Source organism: Temnothorax nylanderi, unplaced genomic scaffold (assembly GCF_030848795.1).
Source record: "Temnothorax nylanderi isolate EJ_2023f unplaced genomic scaffold, tnyl_v1.0 TNYL_tig0014_pilon, whole genome shotgun sequence".
Classification (NCBI taxonomy): domain Eukaryota; kingdom Metazoa; phylum Arthropoda; class Insecta; order Hymenoptera; family Formicidae; genus Temnothorax; species Temnothorax nylanderi.
Genome location: NW_027249076.1, coordinates 622,939 through 647,003, shown reverse-complemented (window position 1 = coordinate 647,003; position 24,065 = coordinate 622,939). Strand labels below are relative to the sequence as shown.

The 24,065-nt window shown below is 37.7% G+C and overlaps 1 protein-coding gene across 1 annotated transcript in view; it reads left to right on the top strand.

Moving 5' to 3' along the window:
• The first annotated feature begins 129 nt into the window (after positions 1-129).
• Positions 130-24,065, top strand: part of LOC139768114 (LIM and SH3 domain protein F42H10.3-like) — a 28,082-nt gene continuing 4,146 nt past the window's right edge. Inside the window, exons 1-3 of the mRNA XM_071697987.1 lie at positions 130-959; positions 12,078-12,172; positions 23,087-23,358. Coding sequence (XP_071554088.1) covers positions 891-959; positions 12,078-12,172; positions 23,087-23,358 — 436 coding nt within the window. The 5' untranslated portion in view covers positions 130-890. The remainder of the gene's footprint in view (positions 960-12,077; positions 12,173-23,086; positions 23,359-24,065) is intronic.

Here is a 24,065-nt window from a genome sequence, read left to right as displayed (position 1 = left end):
AGCCGCGCACGCGCTCAGCCAATCGCGCGCGTCCGAATTGCCCCACGTGACGCAAGCGTTCGCTCGCAGAGTGCACCGTGACCGTGCACCGTGCACCGTTGACCGTTGCCGTTGAGTCGTTGACTAGCGTAGTGCGCAGTGCGCGTCCCACCATCGCTGTCGTTTGACGGCTCTTTTTTGTGATTAGGCGAGGACGAGAGGGCAGTGCGGTTCGGTGCGAGTGGTGCGGCCGTGCGGTGCGAGTTCGAGGGTTTCCCCGCTGTCGTTTCCGTGGGTCTCGCGCGAGTCAAGAAAGGATAGAGAGAGAGAGAGAGAAAAGTGGGGACGTAGAACGGGACACGAGAGCGCGTTTACAAAGTCCGACGTCCGACGCCGTCGAGTCGCCGTCCAGTCGCGGAAAGATAATACGGTCGAGTCGTCGGTGACTAGTTTTTCCCGCCGGATTTTCGCGATCTGGCGCCAGCAGCAGCCGTCCGAGTCCGAGGCAGTCGTCCAGGAACGGCGGCGGTCGGTCGGACGTGTCGCCAGTGTGTATAATACGTCACGCACGTGCAATACCGAGTACCGAGATCCGTCGGCTGAGTCGGCTCTCTTGTTGTGTGTATACATATACGAGCGTGTGTCCGTGCGTGCGTCCTCGTCCTGTCCTGTGTCGTGCGTCGTGCGTCGTGCGTCGTGCGTGCGTGCGTGCGTACACCGCTCGCAGTCGGTTGAGTCGGTGTCTCGAGGAACCTCTCTCGTGGATCGAGGAACGGAGGAAAAGGAAATATATTCGGCGAGAGACCGCGTGCGCGTACCCGCGCGGATCAGCATCCCGAGTGCGCGGTGAGCGGCGGTGAACCGCGGCGGAGAGGACGACGCGTTAGCCGAGAAGGAAGAGGAGATTAAAGATGAGCAAGACGTGCGCCCGCTGCGAGAAGACGGTCTACCCGATCGAGGAGCTCAAGTGCCTCGATAAGGTACGTAAAGAGCGGCTCGCTCGATAGGGAGAGATCAGCAGCGAGTTCCCGAGAGTCCGGGGGGAAGCGCATCCCTCTCGAGTTCTGATCTCCCGAGAAAGGAGTGCCGCTCTCTCCCCGGGAAGGAGCGGGAGAGATGTACCGTTCCCGTTCGGCCCCATTGAGTAGGGCTCGGCCCAGTGGCGGCCTTCGCGCCACGCCGGTCGACGGCCTTCCTCCTCGTCGTCGTCCGTCGTCGTCGTCGTCGTCGTCGTCGTGCGTGATGCACGCGTGTTTAACGTCGTGGAACGCTCCGCGCGCTCGCCGATGGGAGCCGTCTACTTGTTGCGTCTCGATACGACGCGGCGCGGCGGACGGAAAGTTTCGTTCAGTTTTATTCAGTTCTGATTAAAAATCGAATGAATGAATATGTATACATATGTATGTAAGTTTACAGAAAAATTGGACAAAACCTGGAAAGTGAAGCCGAGAAATCCACTTGTTGCGCGCCGCGCCGTTCTCGCGACGCGAGAACAAAAGTACGCTTGGCGCATAAAAGGCTGCGAGATATATAGCTCCCCGCGTTCAGCGTGTCAAAAGGATGCGAGGACATTCTGGATGTTGTACGTTGCAGTGATCTCGATTAACTGTATTAACACCCGTTAAAAGCTGTTAGACCGTTACGAGGATATAAATTCGTGTTTGTTTTCAGTTCGAATCTCGAATAAATAAAATCTAAAATAATGATATATTTGAATAAAATCTAAGTACGGTACTTCAAATGGTGACGAGAGCGTGGGACAAATTTGGTATGCCAAATATGGATATCAGAGAGCCATATTTCGAGTGATTTTTAAGCGCGATAAATAAAGAGATACAGGCGAGAAGATAAAGCAAAACGTCTTATCTCTTTCTTTTTTGGTTACATTCACGTTTATTGTCTTGAAGAACACAAGTCTCAGCCTCGATGATTCTGTCTTCGTAATGTTTACCCGGCTTGATTTGGCCCATGGAACGTTCCAGATGAATACAATAATGATAGAATTATTCGATAGAGTTTGGCACTCGCTTTTAAATTTCTTCAAGCTCGCCTAAGCTTCAATAACGTTTACATAAAGAACGAAGTCTATATGGAACTGGATAAATAAGCGCTAAATTGCATCCACGTTAAACGTTCTTTTTTTAGCGCGCATTAACGTAGCAACGTTATTGTCTGGGATTTTATTTTCCGATCGTTGTAGAATGTAGAATGTGTAGTCTCGCTCATGGCATGGCATAGAACGGGTACGCGGCATTTTTTTCGAGATACACGCAGAAACGGAGTGGGAGTACATGGCAGGATGTACCGTTCGCGAACCGATTGCAATGGTTCAACTGAACGTTATAACTGGTATCTATAAATGTAGATTGCGGAAGGCCTAACATAGTTGCATAGCTTTACTCTTTAGTGTATTCCACGCATGAAAAAGTAAATTACAAATTATAGGAGGAAATAACAACGAGAAGGGATATACGAGAGAGTACCTGTAAAATTAAAAGGGCGTATCCGTGCGTTTGTTCTAGTTATATATATCTTTTATTTTATTTTATTTATGTATTTTGTATTTACGATTAAATAATTTCCAAGCATTTTTTAAAAGCAGTCACGAGATGTACAGCACCGACACATTTTGTGAGAATATCACGTTGCTTACGTGTTATCTACGTATGCTAATTATCTACATACTTTGTATTGCATAATCATGTAACGGTATTCTATTATATATCTACTTAAACAAGTACATATGTACTTGTAAAGTATGTCGACTATTCTTCGGGCAATTTTTAGGCACCAAGATGATACTCGTTCTCGTTTAGCTTCCCTCGTTTCTACGAATTCTTTTTTGCCGCCATTAAAAATAAATATCGTTGAAATTTATTTCGCTCTATCCGTCATTCAAGCGGAATGTAGCAAATAATCTCTTGCTTCATTCACTGTATGTACCAACTTCCGCTTCCGTCGAGGATAAGACCTTGAAATGTCTTATTTACGACTCGCGTTTTGCTCAAAACTGTGAAACCGTGAGCGAGTTTTGTGCGGGAAGTGTGTTTTTATCGCGAAAGACCGTGACGTGCAATTCCCATTTACTTCCATTCGCTGTGCTAATTTATCCGACTTTATTCGCGCGAGAGACCAGAGTCTGGAATTAGTCAGCCAATTAAAAAAATTTTAGCTTAGTTTTGCGCTATTTCGATAATTTGCTTTATTCCAAAACAGCTTCATAAATATAGGTTCGTATATTTAGCCACGGAAATGCAGGGAGATATACTCTCGCAAATTAACTACAATTTTAACAGTCTCTTATTTTCAATTATTTACTATTATACGACAGGATTTATACAAGCGAAATTGTATTATTAACAATTTAACTCTGTAGAATTAAAGGATTAACCAATATAGTGCTATTGTACGAGCCCAAGTCCGTTGCATACGTTGAATTAGCATGTTTTTATCTTAAATACGACGAAACATTATTTAGAAAGGATGTCGTGTGTAAAGAATTTATTTTACGACGGAAAAGAATTGTTATTTTATCTACAATTAATACGTCCTTGGTATCTGATTTCTTTTCTCGCGGCCGTTGTCGGGAAGATTGACACATTATAGCGGACCGAAACTTTTTTTGAGATAGATTACAGGATGTACCGTTCTCGTTTAGTTCCGCTCGTCGAGCCGTCCTCAGTTCCATTCGCCGCGATATTTCTCGTCTCGTTTATCCTTACGTTGAATGACCGATACTGAGCGCGGTCTCTGCATACAGAAAGAGAGACGGGAAGAGACTCTTCTCTTCAGTCAGTTTTACGCCGAATCTTTCTTCCATAAGCGCAGACGATAGCTCTCCACCAAAGATTTATCTTTTTTCCTGCGTTAGAAATGAACTTTGGAGTGAAGTGCACGAACTTTGGAATCTCTTACGTCAGTGCATCTTTATTTAGAATAATCCGTTCGCTGTCGCTTTATGGTAATAATAATCGTTAATCTTTATATGTTTATTTACCACGAATAAAAAGAATTCAGATTCCTTCACTCTGAGAAGGGATTTGAATAGTAATTAACTTTGTTAGGTGTTTCTTATCTAACTTTCTTATCTATTCTTACGTATCTCGTCCGGATGTTCGCGATTACACGAATACTTACTATTTATTTAATCCCTAAATGAGAAGCTCACAAGCTTCCACTAAAATTTCAGTTTCTCTAATCAATGAGGAACTACAATTTTATTTTTATTATTTTTCATATGATTACTTTGGCTACATAATATGATATTTATTATAGTATGTATATATATATATGCACATATGCTGTACGTGTTTGAAAAGTATCTTATTTGTACAGTTCGGTACTAAAGGGCTGATAGAAAAAAACTCGTTAGGCGAGTTAACGGGGTTTTTTTAATCGCGTGGGCGGCATTCAGCGCCCGAAAAACGAACTTCGGGCGTTCGAGAGGAGATAGAGGAAGTCAGGATCCTAAATTTGGATGTGTATCATGCCGCACGATCGCTACGTTGGTTTTCTAAATCCTCTCGCGCGTCGTTGCATGCGTCTATCGCATGCTCCATCCATTTTTGGTGTCTCCCGCAAAGAGAATTAGGAGACATTTCGTCACAGCGTGAGGTTTACAAAGGCAAAGTAAAAAAAGAATATTCTGATAAATAACTAATCCATTTCAATCGATCTATTCCTTTAATTAAACTTACCAGAAATTATATCGTAAAATTTTTTAGGGTCTGAAAAAAATTATTTAAATGTTTTTTTATTTTTATTTTTTAATCTTGTCTTATCTTAATCTTAAAATCTTAAAATCTTAATCTTAAATCTTAAAATCTTAAAAAATCTTAAAAAATACTTTGCGAGAGCCTTCCAATTTAGCAATTAATGCTTATACATATAAACTATTTTATGTATTATTTAAAATAGCATATATATTGTCAAAAGTAGTTAGTAGATATCTTTTTTGTTCACTTGGACTACTTGTAAATTACTTTGCATGATTATGCACTTTTACATGTAGAATTGTAGATCGTTGTTTACGCTCGAGTTTACGCCTGTTTCCATCACACGTTCGCGATGTTTCATGAAATTGCGCGGTTGTAAGTTGCAACTGCGTCTCTTTCCCGTCTCCTCGAAGGAACTCGAGGAACAGAGGAGGAAAGAGAAACGAAAGAAATGGAAGAGCGGCGCGATACGAGAAGGAATTGAGACGAGACGCATTACGTTACGCGGTCAACAGACCGAAGACGGATTAAAGTACACGAGGGAAAATTAAGGGGAAGGGTCTAACGAAGGAAAATGTTCGTAGCTAATCAACTTCTTCTTCGCGTTAAACGATGAATTCTTCTGTGAAAACTTGCAAACTGTGCCTTCTGAATTATTTCTCTCTCTTTGAGTTACTTTCTAGTGGTCTAATCAAATCCAATGTAATCCAATCAATCAAATCTAATCTAATCGACTTCTTTTTATTCTGGCAATTAGACGAGAAATCCGTAATTTTAATATTCCGCTTTTTAAACAGATAGATACTTATTTAAGACGCATTTTATTTCTTTCATCGTATGGATGCAACAAATTTTGCGTATTCCATATAAAAGAGTCACGGTCGGTCTCGCTCCGCGTGTACTTGGCGCGAGACACTACCGTGTCTCTTGATATTTTTACAATAGACAGTTATTATATACATTGTTTTTATTAGTATATCTCACGGGTTTTCTTAATTATTGCATTATTCAGTGGTATTGCAAGATACTTATCGTCTTACTTTAAAAAGTAAGAATGATAATGAAAGAATAGAGAGATATTAAAGGAGATATACTTAAGAATATATTTAAATTTATTATATGCTTTTCATATGACTTTTATTTGTTTTTTTTTATTTTTCGTTGTGCAACCCGCATTCAATACGGCACGCGCGGTCTAAGTTATGTCGACCAGGAGCGATTAATTTACGTTCTATTAGTGAAGAGCAGCTACTTGCCGTTTCCCAATCTCCCCTCTTATCTCTCGTGCCTAATAGGTACACGTCTTTTAATCGTAAATATAGCTATTATTATTTTGACCGTAGTCTCGCGAGTATCTCGCTTAATGCTTTGATGTTCTTTCATTATTACTTTCTTTCTCAAATATGTTAAGAAAAAAATGGAAAGAGGAACTCAAAAATTCTATTCTAATTTCTCTTTCTCGTATTTATTATAAACCAAGATTTTCTCATTACGGTATTACTATACTATAATCATATGTTCAAAAATTAAGAAAACCTAGAAATATTAATTATTTCCTAGAGATCTTAATTATCTATATAATTAGAAGTTAATAACGTATATACTGTGCAGCATTATACGTAAGATATGTATGTTAATATCTGTATAATTCCTATAAACAAATTGATTTGTTCGCTTATTTTTAATAAACCTCTGAAAATAACTTTTTTATTCGCGAATGAGGACGGTAATATCATTTGCGATATGAATATGCAGCGTTCAACCTGCAGCAAAACTGCAACGAATTACGAGCTGAGGCTACCCGTTGCGTGGGCTTCGCAACAGGTGGGAGTCGATCTAAACCTGTTGCTTCTCTGTTATGCTTTTCTCGAGAAATTCACCGATTCGAAGAATTCGCGACAGAATACCATACCGTATTGATAAAACGTAGCTTTACGCAACCGAAATATTACATGTTTACGTCGACATAAATTGAAATTGTCACGCGTTTTCGCATTCTTTACGCGCGAACGAAATCATCGGATTATTAATTTTTACTCATTATTATTATTTTTATCAAAATTGCGTGACAATTTACAAATTCGTTATGGCTGCGCAAACTTTGGATACTCAATTTAGTCATATAGCGTTTAATTGACCGCAATGCGACTAAACGACTTCTCACTTTTCTGGACCCGTTGCTTTTCAGTCATTAGGTATTCCTGCTATGCCAACGATGCGGTGCGGCATCCGGTTGTTCCCACCGTCTATTACGAAGGCATGAATAGCGATTACATAGGAAATACACATGGCATGCGATTCTTTAAACACGCGGGAAAAAAAATGGAGCTATTTTTAACGTTACTAGTTCGTTTAATAGTTCTTTCTCTTTGCGGCCTACCCATAGATAAATCAATTCTAATCTATATTACCATCACGATAGACAATTTGTCAGGAATCACACTAACAAGCGAAGAACATGAGACAATTTAGCAATGGTATTCCGCTGGTGGTAACTTCGTAGTAACATAATTTCTAGTCAAACAGATAAGACATAGACCTACTACGAGGTCACATCTAATGGCTTGATAATCTGCTTGATAATTTTGTACCAGGAATTACACGAAATAACAAATAATATCTCGATATTTTATTTTTAAATAATAATTTAGTATTTTTCTGTAAAGCTATATATAGATACTAATTTAGATGGATCTACTGAACAGTGGATTTTTTTATCAATTTTCTATTCTACCGATTGAATATTTAAAATATTTTTATTGGGTTTAATTCCATGATTGTAATCGATGTAAATATTCAATCAAGTAATTTGCATTACGTTTGTCACGTAACGTTCAATATCCAGCTCGTTAGAAAGGTACGCGAGATCGGTTGTCATTGTTCCACCGATTACCCCCCTACTCGACAATTCACTACGTAGCCGAACTTTCACTTTCGGCGATAATATCGATTTAAGCGCCATTCTTCCTTGGCTTTTCGACGAAAATATACTTCCGCGCGGTTGATGTAATCCCTTCTTTTTAACGAGCAACTCAATCATTACAAGGAATTTCGTACAGCATGGTTTGGCTTTTTACTTTCATAATAATTACTATAAATACGGTATTTAATATAAAAAGTAATAGATATCTTTTAGAAATAAATTGTTTACGTAATTATATCTAGTCCATAATGTAATGAGCACCGGATGCTGTTTGGCGGCAAACAAATCACGAAGTTTTATCTTATCGCAAGTCATCGACGATAAGAATAATGTTATAGAGCACTCGAGTGCGACCATTATCGGATTCTTGAGTTTTTTATGCGTATCGGGGCATTAAATCGCTTTTCACCTAAGCGCATAATTAAGGTCATATCCCATAGCGCCGTCGCGCATTTAACGCCGAGCGTATTCAAGAGATGTGAGCGGTTTTGCCGCGCGCGCTGACCGCTCTCTTCTTAATCCAGGACACCGTATACACAGCAACTATAAATAAAATACCTCTTGCGAAACAAGAGCCTTGCACAGGCGAAAAACATTCCGAAATCGGATGAAAGTGCTCGGTCAAGAAAGCCAAGTACAGCGTTATTCTCCCTATGCAGATTTCTTATCAGGACTGGTGCGGTCGAACAACTCTGTATTACATTATAATCTTGCAAACAAGCAAGCCTATGCATAACCACGTTTGCACGCAATATAATAGTGTACAAAATAATTTAATTGTTCTTTATTCGTAAAATTTCATTTTTGGCACGATGGAAAATAGAATTATCTTGTAGGCGCAATTTGAAATGTGTTTCTGTAAATTTTTGGATATCTGATTCATCTTCGTGTCTACTTACTCTTTTTGTACGATTAATTTCAGCGCATACTGCAATCTTTTCTAAGCTGTGAAGCTTTATTGCAAGATATGTATCAAATATGAACGTTAAAATATGAGATCAATTTTTAACCACAGGCATACCTGTGTGTCCAACAATACAGTCGTGTTTGTTACAAGCATAACATGTATCTTGCCGATCGCGCGATACAAATAAGGTACCGGTTGCATTCATTACCAGTCGCATTCCGACATTGTCTCGTGAATTGACACCGGTGACCTCGTCGTCTAGAAATCGAAACGTGCCGCGCTTCGAAAAAAAAAGAAATTCCGCGCCGACAATGTTTTATTTAACACTGCTATGTTTGCTGGCCCTTTACGGAATTAAGAGCGAAAGTGTTCGATAAAACTCTTCTTCGTGATGCTTCGATCCTGCAATGCACGATTGAAATCGTGCTTTTGCTTGCCGCCTACTCGATTTAACCTTTCATTCCAGTTAAAATAAATGCTGATGTTATTGACGCGTAATTATTGACTTTTTTTTAAATGAAAATAATTACATCTATGTTGATATTTGTTAAAAAGGAATATGATTTTCTCTTTTCTAATTGTAACAACAACTTTTCTAACAGTTTTCTAACAACTTTTTTAAGCAGTTATTTATAACTATAGAGAAGCTTGGTTACAGCTGGACGTTTAGTCTACTGAATAGTTATAGATTATAGGTTATAGTTTACTGTATATGAAGACTAGTTTAAAGGCTCGCAAAATTGTTTTATGTATCCGCTACCTTTTGTCCTCGCAACTATTTTCTAACGTATGCGGCTTTCGAAAGGATCATTAAAACACATTGCGGTGTGCCTTCAGCTTCCTGCTCGCGATGCGATTTTGCAACGAAGGAAGTCTTATGAGAAAATCGTGTGCTACTAACGATTGTAAAACGTATAAGAGAATAGCTAATGAGCATATTTCTTCAAGTGACTCCTTGAAATCCTTGAAATGTATATGTTTTCGTTCCAATTCAACACTAAACTATTTTTTGCTTTTTACGCCAAAGGATATTTAATAATTTATAAAAGCTACTAATTTTCCATCCTCCAACAAGGAAGTTGCACAGTAGACTCATTTCATAGTAATGAATCATCTCGTGTTTCGAGACTATCAAGATCGAGTTGTCGGGGACTGCGTTCTCTCGCGATCTATAACCTTTGTCGATTCCTGAGAACGGCCTTGCCGATTGCCTCGATACGACTACGATGACCTTCGATTGTCTAGATTAGTTTAATATATGGCTTTACGCGATGAATAAAGCCGTACGTGTGCTTCGTCCAGCTGCAACAAAGCTTCTTACACTCTGGAGAATTAAATTCATGTTTTCATAAAAAAAGCAATCGCCTTAATTTTATTTTTTTATAACACAGCTTTTTTATAACACAGTCGACTTGAATCTAAATTCAGCATGACTAAGGATATAAGTTTGAGATGATAATGTAAAAAAAATATCGACGAAGTATAAGAAGTCACAACATTTTTAAAATTAATATAATTTTTTCGATATATATTGCTCAAAAGAACCAATTCCTATAATATTGTAAATTAGGAAATATGTTACAATATAATAACCAAACATTTTAAAAAATTAGAATTATATATTATATATGAATTTGTAAGTTCGTGTAACGAAAAACAGAGATGTATACTGTAGAATATATTTAATCAATTTAATATCAATTACTAAATAAAATATAAGCGCCGTACTTGCCGTTCAATATATGATATTCAACTTCTTGGAGGGATTATCGTGAAGTATATTACCAAATCTAGGATTAAATTGCAAACTCATCAAGAGAACTCGTATTAATCTTACCGTAAGCTTCGTAATAACGTTTCGCACATCATCATGCCGGTTTGAAGAATCTTAACGTGTCTCGTAATGTTTGCGAGAGAGATTATGGGAGGATGATGATACGCACAGCTGCTAGATTGCAGCAAACGTATTTGGTTAATGCCCGTTGCACTGTACCACGTCGTGAAAGCCATGTATCTTATTTATCAATGGCATATCGGGTATAACGTGACAAGGTTGAGTTGCCATTTCAAGAATCTAACTAAATGTAGTTTAGTCTTTTCGAGATGAAAGGGTTATAATAGATGCACTTTTAATACCGTTAAGCAGTCCGGAGAATTTTATCTCGGGTATTAAACGATTGTATTTCTTACTTTTATCAGCTCGTATATAACTCCGCGAATTAGGTCGAAATACATTGTTATGTTATTTACCCATGATTCTCTCGGAACAAAACAGCGAAGTCGTTAATAGTGACTTGCGAGGTCATTGGTCATAGCTAATGAAATAATTATCTTCTCTATATGTGTAGGACGGAATATTCGAAAATGTTGTCGCTGGTCTTGTTCAGAATAGGATAACTCATTTTTGTTTGTTTATTAATATACAATTTAATTTATTTTATTTTGGTTGAAACGATTTTGTATTACTGTATGCAGTTATTAACCCTTCGTCAGCAATCATGTTTTTACTAATTTGTCGTTCGGGGTCGTTGTTCGAACACGCATTGACAGGAACCGGCGTCACCGCGGCAGCGAAACTTTTCTACCATAAACTTTTTTTTAGGGGGGGGAAGGTACCAATCACCGCCTCCTTCTGTGCGAAAAAATTCAAGAAAAAAATTTCGCTTGGGTCTTAAAAGCCTTATTGCTGAAGGGTTAATAATGGTTTGAAAATTCACGAATAATTTGGCTAAACGTTTCTCTCGGTCTGCTATATGCGCCATTTAATAATAGGCGAAAACTTTCAACAGACTTGAAACTTCTTTCTATGATAGCTAAATTTCTAGCCTAATATTATGTTTTCTTCTTTTACTTAGAGAAAAGTACGCTTCCACACGAAAGTTGTAATTAATTTCGGCGGTTAAACATCGAAGAATATCTCATTAAGAGAGAAAGATTACTGCGAAAAATCGTGATAATTGCGCCTCATTAATGTCACACGATTATCTGTATAAGAAATTAGATTGCTTTCATATCGATATCATATTATTATGAAATATTGACAGTCCATAACATTGCGAATAAGGACGCAAGATATCATTGTCGTGCCGTAATGTTATCACCGCTAATAATACCAATCGTTACTTATCGCTGACGTTCATTTCCCACAAGTGCAGTGCAATAAAACTTTATGTGATGAAATTATTTTGGTGAAAGTAAATAATTTATAAGCATATAAGCTCTAAAGAATGCGTAGAAAAATTAAGTAGGATACACCTCGGTCTCAATAAGATTCGTAGAAAACAGACCCTTTTAATATTTATAGAAGCACTTTTGTAATACTTGTTGATGTAACCGCCGAAAGCGGTTGATGACGAAATACGCTGCACATAACATTATATCAGATTGTGAATCGGATCAGGTTTTATGCCAATTGAAATTCGAAAATTCGAGCGTTATATCAAGCATTTTATTTATTTTTTTTTCCAATTTTCTCCGCGCTGCGTGTGTTACGCAATTGCGTGAACCTGACAAACCGACGTGTAATGTCAATAACAACATTTCCTTGTTCCAGATATGGCACAAGCAGTGTTTCAAGTGTCAGGGCTGCAGTATGACCCTGAATATGCGGACGTACAAGGGTTTCAACAAACAGCCATATTGCGAGGCGTAAGTATAAACGTTATATGTCTTCGTACTTGACTTCTCGTCTACGTGATTGTGTGTACCTCTCGTGTCTCTGACGAAATCCGCGTTCCACTTTATTGCAGAAAGTCGACCCATGAAAACGGCTGTTCGGCGAGCCGAATTGTTTGTCGCGTTCTCTTTTTTTTTCTGTCGTATACCGAACTGCTTTACGCAACCAAGTTAATCGCGGTAATTCAACACTTATTGGCGAGAGCTATTGTCTGGAAAAAAATTATAATGAAGCGCAAAATGCGTGAACGAGTTCATTTTTTGCGTTTAATTTCTTGCACTTTATATTGTAACGGAGAGTGGCTATGAGTTTTATGTATTTTTTATGACTATTGTCATAATATTTTAATATGAATTTAATTTCTCCAATTCAACATATCATATACCTCCATCCTTGTTCATTTAATCTAAGAATTCGCGAATTATCTCCGTAATTACTGACTACTTGAGAAGAAACATACCGTTCGCGCATTTAAGTGCCATAAACGTCATCCTCGTGCAGCACCGAGTAGGATCCGAACGCGCTAAATGTTTATTCAAGATCTTTAAACGCGCAATTTGATTTCGCTGCGAATACGCTCGGCACTCATGGGAAAGGAAATGCAACATCGGTATTAGCGATGCTAATGGCACACGCACGCGCCTCGCAGGCTCCTTGATGCACGCGTAGCAATAACGCGACGTTTAATATCCGGCGAACAAACGGGCTGAGAGGACTCTCGCCCCGCGAGAAGAGCATACGAGAGGAAAATAGCTGCTCGCTCGCGCTCGGTTCGCGCGATTGCGAATCTCCGATGGTTAAACGCATACCAGGCGTGTCGACGCAGCGAAAGAGCGCGCGCTCGTGCGGTCGCGGGATAATGCTGAATGCACGGCTGTGTCGTGCCTCCTCCGGCGTGGATCCTCCTTTCGGACGCGGCGAGGACTTTTAAACGCGCGCGCGTGTCCTTTCACACGTCGCCGGTAGCGTAACGCTTTGCATAAGCAAGCTCCGCCTCGCGTGTCCTGCTCATACGAGAGAACTCCGCAGAATAAATATCATTTTCTACGCCTAGAGTCACGAGTCCGTTCCGCAGTGACGTTTCGCGTGTCTGCTCGTCTCGCAAATTAAACGCGCTTTCATCCAAATGAAGAATTAAACTGGAAAGCGACGGCATGTCACTGTCTACGTTTGAATGCATCACATTTTCTTCGTTCTGCTGTCAGCGGCGTCTATCAAAGTAATATTAAACAGAAAAATTGTAGGTGATGTCTTATAACGTGTATCTTTCTACATTAGAAATAAGTTCGAACGCACTCTTGAGCAGGAAGGATATGCATTTAAATTTGAATATAATGAGTTAATTGAGAGATCATGCTCGATCAAAGCAACGTAATAACTGATCGACGAAAACCAGTTTTGTCGCGGCTATTCCTGTTCTACTTGATTTTATATAAACATACATATACATGTGTACACATGTACATATACAACCCGGAAAGATTATAATTTAGCTTTTAATTAATACTACCGACGGATCAATATTCCTCGTGGTTATTTTGCTTCGTAATGAGAAAAATAAGTCGCTGCTTATTTCGAGGAATACGACGAAGTATCGAGTTAATCATTGGGAGTGACTAAGAGATTTCGTCTTGTGACAGCCGTTTACTTATTATTCCAATAAAACTGGTAATAATTATAAATTAACTTTCCTGTCGCAATCTTTATAGTACTGTTTTAAATAAAGTAAGAAAAGTCACGGTTTGAACGTATATGAAAATTGTATGAGATAAGACGAAGAAAAACCGTGTAAACAAAAACTGTAACGATAATGTTTATCTTAATTAGGATTTCAAGTGTCTTGTTAAACGTGAGACATTCGACACGATTTGAAAGTAATTAGAATCGTCGGGCGACACAATGAGATTAACTTGACGTTGCGGTTAATTTCGTGGCCCCGACGGATATTAATTGTACTTTTTTGTGCAATGGGAGGTCCCGAGAGGAAGCGTGTAGAATCTTCTAACGTTTTCTTGCGATAACCTCCTGACATCTTTTTATCAACTTTTTCGGCATCGTTCATTCGTTAACGGAATAACTTTCTTATTATACTTATCTGTCGATTAGAAATAAAAAATTTTTATAATTCAAATTCAGGTTCTTACATTTTATAGACAGAATTATTTATTTATTAAAGATGTTTATACATTATTTTTGCATTACAGTATATTTGCCAATTTTAAGACAAAAGTAACGAACCAAATTGACTAAATAAGGATTGTGATATTATTTTTTAGACACTTAAAGTCTTTCCTTGATCGTGATAGAGATTAAATTATCTCGATGACGCGCTAATGGATCACTCATATATAATTTCCTGTGTTTTAATCTTTGTGATTTGACTTGCTGTTGACGACAATCGGACGCGCTGCGGTTTCTCGCTGCGCGTCTTTCGTCTCCTCGTATCGGTATGCCACGTTACACCGAGAGATATGTACGTCCGTGACTCGTACAGTATTCCGGTTGTGCATCGCGATGACGAAATCTCCGAGTCGCGATTCGAATCTGCATTTCTCTCTTCTTACGTACGGCCCCTCTCTTCGGCGCTTATATGGCATATAATATGCTGCGTAATGACAAGTAATTCGCTCGAGATGCTTCAATCCTTTTCTCGGCGAGAAAGCGTCATCCGATACACTCAAAAGGGGAACGCGAATGCGCGGTCCACAAATGGAGAAAAAGTTTTTGATCGATTATAAAGTTGTCGTAAATATTAAAAGACCACCAAATAGGACACTGCTACTTACAATTTGAAATTAATTTGATAAGTAATTGCAAAAGTCTTATTTAGGAATTTCGAAGCAGTTTCTGCAGCTTATTTTTGTTGATATTCAAACATTCCTGGCTCGCGCGCGCTTTACATTAGCCACGCTCTAAACATTTATGAAATAAATTTAGAGTCTTAAAATACGCACACGTGATTTATCACATAAATTGGTTAAGTTACGTTGTAAACCATTAAATTTCAAGCTACGAGCTATCATCCGATTAAAAAGATACGACTTTTCGATAATTTACTTGAGGCTATTATGTGTCATTTTAAGCATCTCGCATAGACGGTCGTTGCATGTTATTGCTTAGAAAGTTGCTTACTTGACGTAAAGCCGCATTTATTATTTGCTCGAGGCATTTGTGCCTTTTTTGAGATTGATTAAAGGAAATGGGCACAAAGTCAACGACTCTGCGGATGATGTTTCATCGAGAGAATTTCGTATTCTACGTACATCGAGCAGCAGTATGTGTCAGCGATGCGTGTCGAATCAGACGATGCACTGAATAAGTAAAGCCTAACACGTGTGGTTCATTCATACGTCTGGTTGCCTACCCCCTTTATCTCTCCCTTACGCCATAACTTTATCTCTCTCGCTCATTATCTTGCCCCTATGCGAACCAACCTCAATTCATTCTCAATTTATTTTTCGCTCCCACATTTTATGCAGTTGTATAGTTACTTAATTTCTTTGCAGTAGTTCAAACATTTGAATATAATAGCGAGTGAGTACGTCGCTTGATAAAATGAACTCCCATCCCAATTACGTCTTGCGTCATTTCAAACAGATTTGCCATTTTAATAAAATACATTATAAAATTAAAAATATCTTTGCACATTTACAAAATTTTATGAACTGAACACTTGTTTAATGCAACTAGTGGAAATAATTAGTTTAACAACTGTAATCATTGCGGTAATGCAATTTAATGATATTGTTGAGCATTAAATGATAATTGTAAGCATTTTTATCATGTCCCCTTAATTCTTACATTTATTTAAAGCGACTCGTTACTAGTGCAGCCGTGATTTGGGATTAATTTCGAAATTTTGTTTCTGGACATCGTTCGTCTATTTGAGATTTTCAAAGAGGAGTATTGCGAATTAAGTAAAGTGGTCTCTTCACGGATATAACGTTACGATTAAATAAACACGTGTTCTGGGCTCTTTTACATACACGCTTCGCCGACACGCTATACATATACGTCGAATTAAGCGCTCTACCGGATAGCAGAAGAGAACACGTGTGAGATCCGCTTGCGCATCTTTTTTCCGTCTTGCCTTTCCTTACTCCACATTTGTGTTTCCTCTTCGTACTTTAGACTTTTGTCTTGCTATATTGCAGGCGCGAATATCAGAATGTACTTTCTTAAAGTAGAATTTTTATATTAAAAGCTTATTTTTTCAAGATGTGTTAAATTAATCCATTCTTGCATAAATATTTATGCAGGAAAATTGCATTTAATTAATTTTTTATTAGACATTGGCTCCAAATTTGCTTAAAATTTATATTTGAGAGAAAAAGCTTTTTTAGACACTCCGTTGCATTGTATTTCCTTCTCCGCTTTATGATTTTCTTATGTTTCTCGAGTCATATGCTATTTTTATATGTAGGTAGTCATGCCTTCCTCCTAAATTTCAATAAAATCGTACGAATCATCTGCGACTGTCGTTGGGTCACCGCGAATGACTCATTTCCTTCGACGACGATCGTTTCTATGTAGAGGATGTTACTCGTTTGCGTCTCACGATAATCCCGCATGTGGTATTTAACCACAGATTGGTCACATTTTCTTACATTCATACATAAAAGGAGAGAGGTTGCTTCGAGTTTATTGGTGTGAACAGAAAATATACGCTCATCTCTCGATGATCTGGGATCTGGGTCGTGTGTTAATTTTGCAGAAAGAGCAACTGGGTTTTTTGTACACAGTCGCGTCAATTTTTTACAATCGTGAAATTTTTCTTGAACAATCCTACATCAAGTAATCATAATGTTATCGTAATATAACGTGAGGTTGGACAAATTCTTGTTTAATCACAATACAGTTTAGCATTTCGTTAAAAATGTTTATATTTTTACGAAAATATTTAGTTTGGCTTTAACTGTTATCATTTATTTTTAATCTACTATTTTTTTACAGCGACGTGATTATCCTTTTACATGTACATACATATTTTTTATATTTTATTTCTATATTCTCTTATGTTATTATAGACTTTAAAAATATTTAAAAATATATTTTTTTTTAACATATCTTATTCATATCTTTACGCTCTGGTTACAACGCTATACCTGAATATATTTGGAAAAATGCGGCGACTGCTTTTAACAAAGTATAATGCAATGCATAAACGTGCCCATGTCGAATCGTATTTGGCAGTCGTTCGCCTCGACGGCGAGCAGATGGAACAGGAAATGCCGCCGACTGTCACGTCGCACTTTTAGCTTGGAACAATTTAACACAGCTAGTCGTAAAGGGGTGCCCAGCCTAGCGTGGCCTGTCTGCATGTCTACGGTGAACCGACCTTGTCCCACAATGCATCCACCTCTGGACCCCGCCGTCGCTGCGGGCGTATGAAATTTTCGCAGCGCATTATACGAAGTCCGTGCACGGGGGGGGGGGGGCAACGTACGCACCGTACGCACCAAGATCACTCGCGTTGAAAATCCGCGATTAAAAGTAAATCACTATGAACGCGCGTTCACATCCGGTATTTATCTCTTTTGCGTAACACAGGACGCGCGATTTACGCGAATCGCGCAAAGCGAATCGGAATGAGCGAGTGGCATGTGAGTTTCCAGTACGATTTCGAAAGCGAGTGCGTAAAGCTCTTTTCACAAATTACTTACATGAGATTTGCGTTATTACGTCGGAAAGGGAGAGTCGCTAGATTCTTTTAAACGCGTGTACCTTTCCTTTTTTTTTTTACTGAATTGGGAGATGCAAAACGCCGAGCATCGTGTTACTTTGAGAAGCGAAGTAGTCTTGAAAGTCAAGATTCGTGACAAACTTACGTCTATGATCTTCAGTATACGTATCCTTATAGGTCTATATTATCAGGTAAAAAATTTCTAAATAGTTTCATTGTTTTACGTTGAGAATGAGGAAAGTACATTGAACTTTCGTAAGGCAATTTTCTGTTGAGGAAATAATATCTCTTCTGAAAGGTTAACATTTGCAAGTAAGACTCAACGCCAACTCAACGCAGAGAATTACGCCTGTTTATACACCGTACAATTTTCTACAGTTAATTAAATCACAAAGTAATTGCCGATTACGATAGGAGTGATATTTCTTAATCGCACAAATTATAGACCATAAACAGGCGCCTAGTTTCGCTAACGTCGGCTAAATTTAGCTTAATGTACTTTTTATTTCTTTTTTTGTATTTTGATTACATAAATTATAATTATATAATATAAATAATATAATTATTTATATTAAATATAATATAAATAATTATGTGAGGCATTTTACTACATACATTGAAATTATCTAAAGAAATCTTGTACCGTATTTAAAAAAAGTTATAAACGTCCTTTAATATTTTTACATTTTAAAAATATATCTACCGTCTCAAATATAATAATTAGATGAGAAAAGGACAAATTTTGTAGTACTTTTACAAGACTTTCCAAGGCTACAATTCATGCAATGTCTATCTTTCTCGGGCGTTTTTATGCTCTTTTGTCTCGGCCTTCGTGAGAATTTCTAGAATGCGGACACAGGTACGGCTTCGCTTTGTCGTCACGATTGACGTGCAGCAAGTTCCGAAGCCATCCGAGACTTAACCACAGTAACGGAACCCAATAGACCCGCCCTGAGAAATTTCTCCCGCGGCAAGAAACATTGCGCGAGACTTTACAAACTGTGTTCGCATCGATGTAATATCGTACGTAATCACTCTTACGAGAAATGCGGTTTTGAGTCTTGCATTTGCTGCTATTTATGTTACTTCTCTGTTCGTACCTACCAATAATAAGAGGAAAACACCTTATGAAACTTTATAAAGTTTGATAGCGTATAATTTAGATGTTGAAATCCTTGGTTTTTAATCAAATCAGGATAAAAAAGATTGAAATATAAAAATAAAATATTTTTTTTTAGTTTTAACATATTTAATAAATCAATTGGCATTTAAATTTCAATTCTTGCAGATTTATTCACGGCATACGTTAATAATGTAGTAGACATCAAAAGGAAATAAGAGAAAGTTAAATTTATTATGAATTTTTTATAATAAATTGATATAATAATTCTGGAATTCTGTATTGATTCAATAAAAAAGATGACTCGAAATTTTTCAAGAAAAGAGACGACTATAAACAAAGAGCTTCGTAAGTCATAGAACATAGAATATATTTGCTGTTTAAATTTGTCGTTTATGTTAACAAATCGGACAACCTTTAAACTTATTGCCAATACAACTAAAGTATTTAATGTGTATAATAATATGTATGGTCATTGGTCAATTATTCGTTTAGCAAACGATATTATGATTCTTGGCCGTAATTTATCGATACCGTCTCACTGCTGCTATTCGACCGGTGTGATAACCAGGTGCAACAGATGTTATCCTCTCCAGTACATTGGTGGTACTTATGTACGTAGTATTCGATAAATCAAGCATGCAGTGTCGCGTGATGTAGACAAGTAATCCGGAGAAGGTTCGCTGAACAATAAAATCTGAAAGATATCTACGAAAATTTCTATCAGCCTGTCATTTGGTCGGTATTTATAATGTCATCGACAAACAATTTAAATGCAATTTTGTCTATATCATATTCATAAAAGAAATATTTGAATTCTTATACCACATTTGTGTCCATTTCTACCAATGTAGATTAATTTTAATCTCGGTTTAACTTACTTTTTATTTCTTTCTAATTCTTAGGCTCAGTTTCACAAGTGTCGGTTAACTTTGAATCTTAGATCAACTCACTCTTTATCTCTTTCTAAGGGGGACATTAGAAGGAGATGAAAAGGAGTTAATCTAAGATTAAAAGTTAACCGACACTTGTGAAACTGGGCCTTAGAACTAGAAGAAGATCAAAGTAAATTAAACCGAGATTAAAGTTAATTTACATTGGTAGAAATGGATATTAATGTATTAAATTCCACGACTACGTATTCAAATAAGATTACGGATCTTTTCTTAAATGAATACTCGGTGTATTGCGTATCAGATGCGTCATGACTCTACGAGTGATTTAATCATCTACACTCGGATGAAATGCTTCGCGTTATTTTACTCGCGCCATATGTTATATTGGCATTAAAACTCCCACATTTTCCGCTTAAGATACACCCTGAGTGCGTCAGAAAAATTCGATAAATATATTACGGACGTATATCATAGTACGTAGACAAGCGTTTGTTAAGAGATTAGTCATCGCGCATACATATATATGTGGTTAAATGATTCGATGAATCACTTCGTTGCGTATTAATCGTGAACAATGTGATAGTCCGTGGATCTCTGAGAAAAAAAAATTGATTGTGTACATTGCACGTATATTTGTGGATTTGTTAAAAGCCTTGAAAAAAAATGTGTTCTATTTTTAGGATTATTTAGACGCGTAAATTAAGTTAGTTAATTTTTATTTTTAATATTTCATGAATAAATAATTCTTGCAAAAATCTTGTTCTTTATTAAATGTAATATAGAGATATTTGACATTTAGAGGCTCACGCCGTTTTATCCTGTGTTAGCCAATCTTTATAAATCTTTTATTATAATTCTATCATATCTTTATCTCGGTTAGATTATCTGAAAAATTCCGAGTTGCGTATTATTGTTATCTCTTATCATATCTACTTATTATGTTATTACCTGTATCTGCCGTATAATAATTGGAAACGTGCAACAGAAGTCGTACGAGAAGACGCGGGGCGTATATTGTTTTCCAATTTTCCTTCGTCCACGGTCGTTCTCAACGTTAGTTTTAGCGGACCTCTTTTTTCCACGCTAAATTCGAGGAACTCGGATGCGCATCGGTCGACAGGATAATTCTTGCTCGCCGAGCACGTAACAATGAACTATCCCTCGTCTTCTCCGAACAAAGAGAGTCAGAGTGCATGCCTTATTATTCGTGCACGGTGCGCCGGAGTATTACGTAATGGCGTGGCACAATTACCGGGTCAGACAACGCGCCGTATATGGGAAACGAAGTCGTGACACAAATCTCGATTGCGCCTCGCGCGTATACGCCAGACACAAAGACAGTTAATACTCGTACGTTATTACGTGCGATTTATACAAATTACTTTCGACAATTGTTTTACACGCACGATCCAAGAACACGATTGATTAGCACCGCGAAAGATGCAGTTATTAAAAATATATTTATTTAAGAAGAAAGAGCAGTCTCGCAGTTTCATTTAATTTATAACAAAAAATATAGTATTCTTATATATAAATAATTAATTAAAAATTAAAAGTTTTACGTTTACCCAAACAAATGAGTTTAGCACATGAAACGTGATAGAAAGTTATAACAGGTAACGGGTTAACGTACCGAACATTTCAATTTATCAACACAATGCAAAGCGTTTCCTTAATTGCGCCAGCACCGGCATTTTTAATGCGGATCGCAATACGATACTGTTGATACGTTCACGCGTGTTACTGAAATTGCATTCTCACGCGTGTCATTTATTGCACGTAAGTATATCGTTATGCGTTCACGCGCCGATTTCTATCTCGTTAAGTAAGTACCGGACAGTTACCTGTGCCGCGATTAAAGCAGTCGAGTACCCGGTTAGAAAGGTTTCTATCGAATTTCACTCGGCTCACCCGGTTGCTGGTCAATTAATAATTATCTTTATTCTACGTTAACACGCGTCGTGTACGACAAAAAGCGTTTTACGCATGCGAGGCGAATTATCCGCTTAAAATAGCTCGTTTATGCACGCTCAATTCGCCAGGATATGTTAATCGCGCGGCGGTTTCAGAATATATCGTACCTCTTGCCTGCCTAATTAATAAGTTCTTATAATTACAACGTGTTCGGATACGAATTGTTTGTCCAGAATATCAAATCGTCTAAATAATAATTACTTGTCGGGCAATAATTTAAAATTGTTGTCACAATTAGATATTTCTTATCATTTCTACAATATTTTATTTTAATGTATAGATACGTGTTACTATTTTAATTAATGTTAAAATACTAAACGATATCAAATGAAAAACTATTTCACTTGTACGGATAATAGATTAAAGTTTTTAAAACCAAAATTTATCCTCCCTAAAAAAGAGATTAACTAGTTTAAAACTTTCTAGCAAAAAAAGGCCACATATATATATCAGTTATATAAATTTCATGCGTTTAATTTCCGTAAATTTTTATGCAGGTGCAGATAATACTGTTTCGTAGAGTAGCGATGATAGCAAAGAATTCAAGTATCACGTTATCACGTGTGCAAGGCACACGTTAAGCGTGTTGTACGCGTTACGTGATGTAGGAAATACGAATTTTTCGAACTCAATCGCGTAACCGTGACGTCGACGAACATATAAATCCGCTTTATGCTATTTTCTTCCTCGCGCCTATAATTAGCTATCATAATCGACGTGCTGCACGAAGGATGCTCACGATAAGACTGACGTCGTTGACCGCTTGTCGTTCACTTGTAACTTGCATTAGTCAGCGCACTTCCACGTTTCCTTTGTGTAGGAGGTCGCCCCGGGGGAATCCATGTAAAATAATGCGAGAAGCTCGTATATGTGAGGTATTCTCGCTAAAGAGAGAGAGAGAGAGAGAGAGAGAGAGAGAGAGAGAGAGAGAGAGAGAGAGAGAGAGAGAGAGAGAGAGAGAGAGAGAGAGAGAGAGAGAGAGAGAGAGAGAGAGAGAGAGAAAAATAAACGCGAAACTGAAACTCATGTGAAATACGACATACCGGGTGTACCGAAACGGTGCTTTAAACTCAAAGTGACTTGCAGCTCTTGTCCGGCAGGTTTAAATGTACCGCAAATAATGTATATCCCCGCGCTCTTTAACGTTGGTCAGATAATTTCTCGCAGAAACGTCGTTCCTTGTCAGTGACAAAGTTCTTATCTTTCTCGGTAGACACATACCAAAGGCCAAAGCCACCACGATGGCGGAGACACCGGAGCTGAAGCGTATCGCGGAGAACACGAAGATACAGAGTAACGTCAAGTATCACGCCGAGTTCGAGAAGGCGAAGGGGAAGTTTACGCAAGTGGCGGACGATCCGGAGACTCTCAGAATCAAGCAGAACAGTAAGATTATCTCGAATGTCGCTTATCACGGCGAACTTGAGAAGAAGGCGATCATGGAGCAAAAGAGGACAATGACCGGAGAAAATGGCGAGCAAATAGGTAAGAACTTTTCAACGGTGCGTTTGCGTGTATATTATAAATGTTTTCTTTCTATTACTACTATATCGTGTTTTTTTTTAGTTTAAAAAGATGTAATTAAATAATGGGAAATATAACCATACGTTTTTGTTTCGGATATTTTATTGTATCGTTTTAGACTGTAACAAATAAGCGTGTAAAAAACTTACTGTCACAAGCTTAAAAAGATCATAAGCTTGCTATGGCAAAGTTTGTCGCGTGATTTTTGAATTAGCTTTGGGAAAATGTCATTGATTAAAACGTAATCTGTAATTTGATTAAACGGTTGGGAATACCTTCTTTTTATTTATATATATATCGGTGTATTTTACAACTTATACAATTTTTTAAATAAGTTATGTAACTTTTCGTCTTAGATCATTCTCTATAAGTAATCATACATATAATACCAACGATTTTAATCATATATAATCACATGTTTAACTTTTAACATCTCAACTGTTGATTAACGAAGATTTACGTAATGGTATCTATGTAATCATTAAATTGCAGATTATACATTATATGTACGCATCAATATCTGTGGATTCGTTATGTACTAATATATGGTTTGCATTTCGTTTAAAGTTGTTTATACATTAAGTATAATACATACGTATTGCTGCAATCCATCCACCAAAACGGCGTGAAAATCGGACAAAATTCAGACGGACCCTTATCATTTTTGT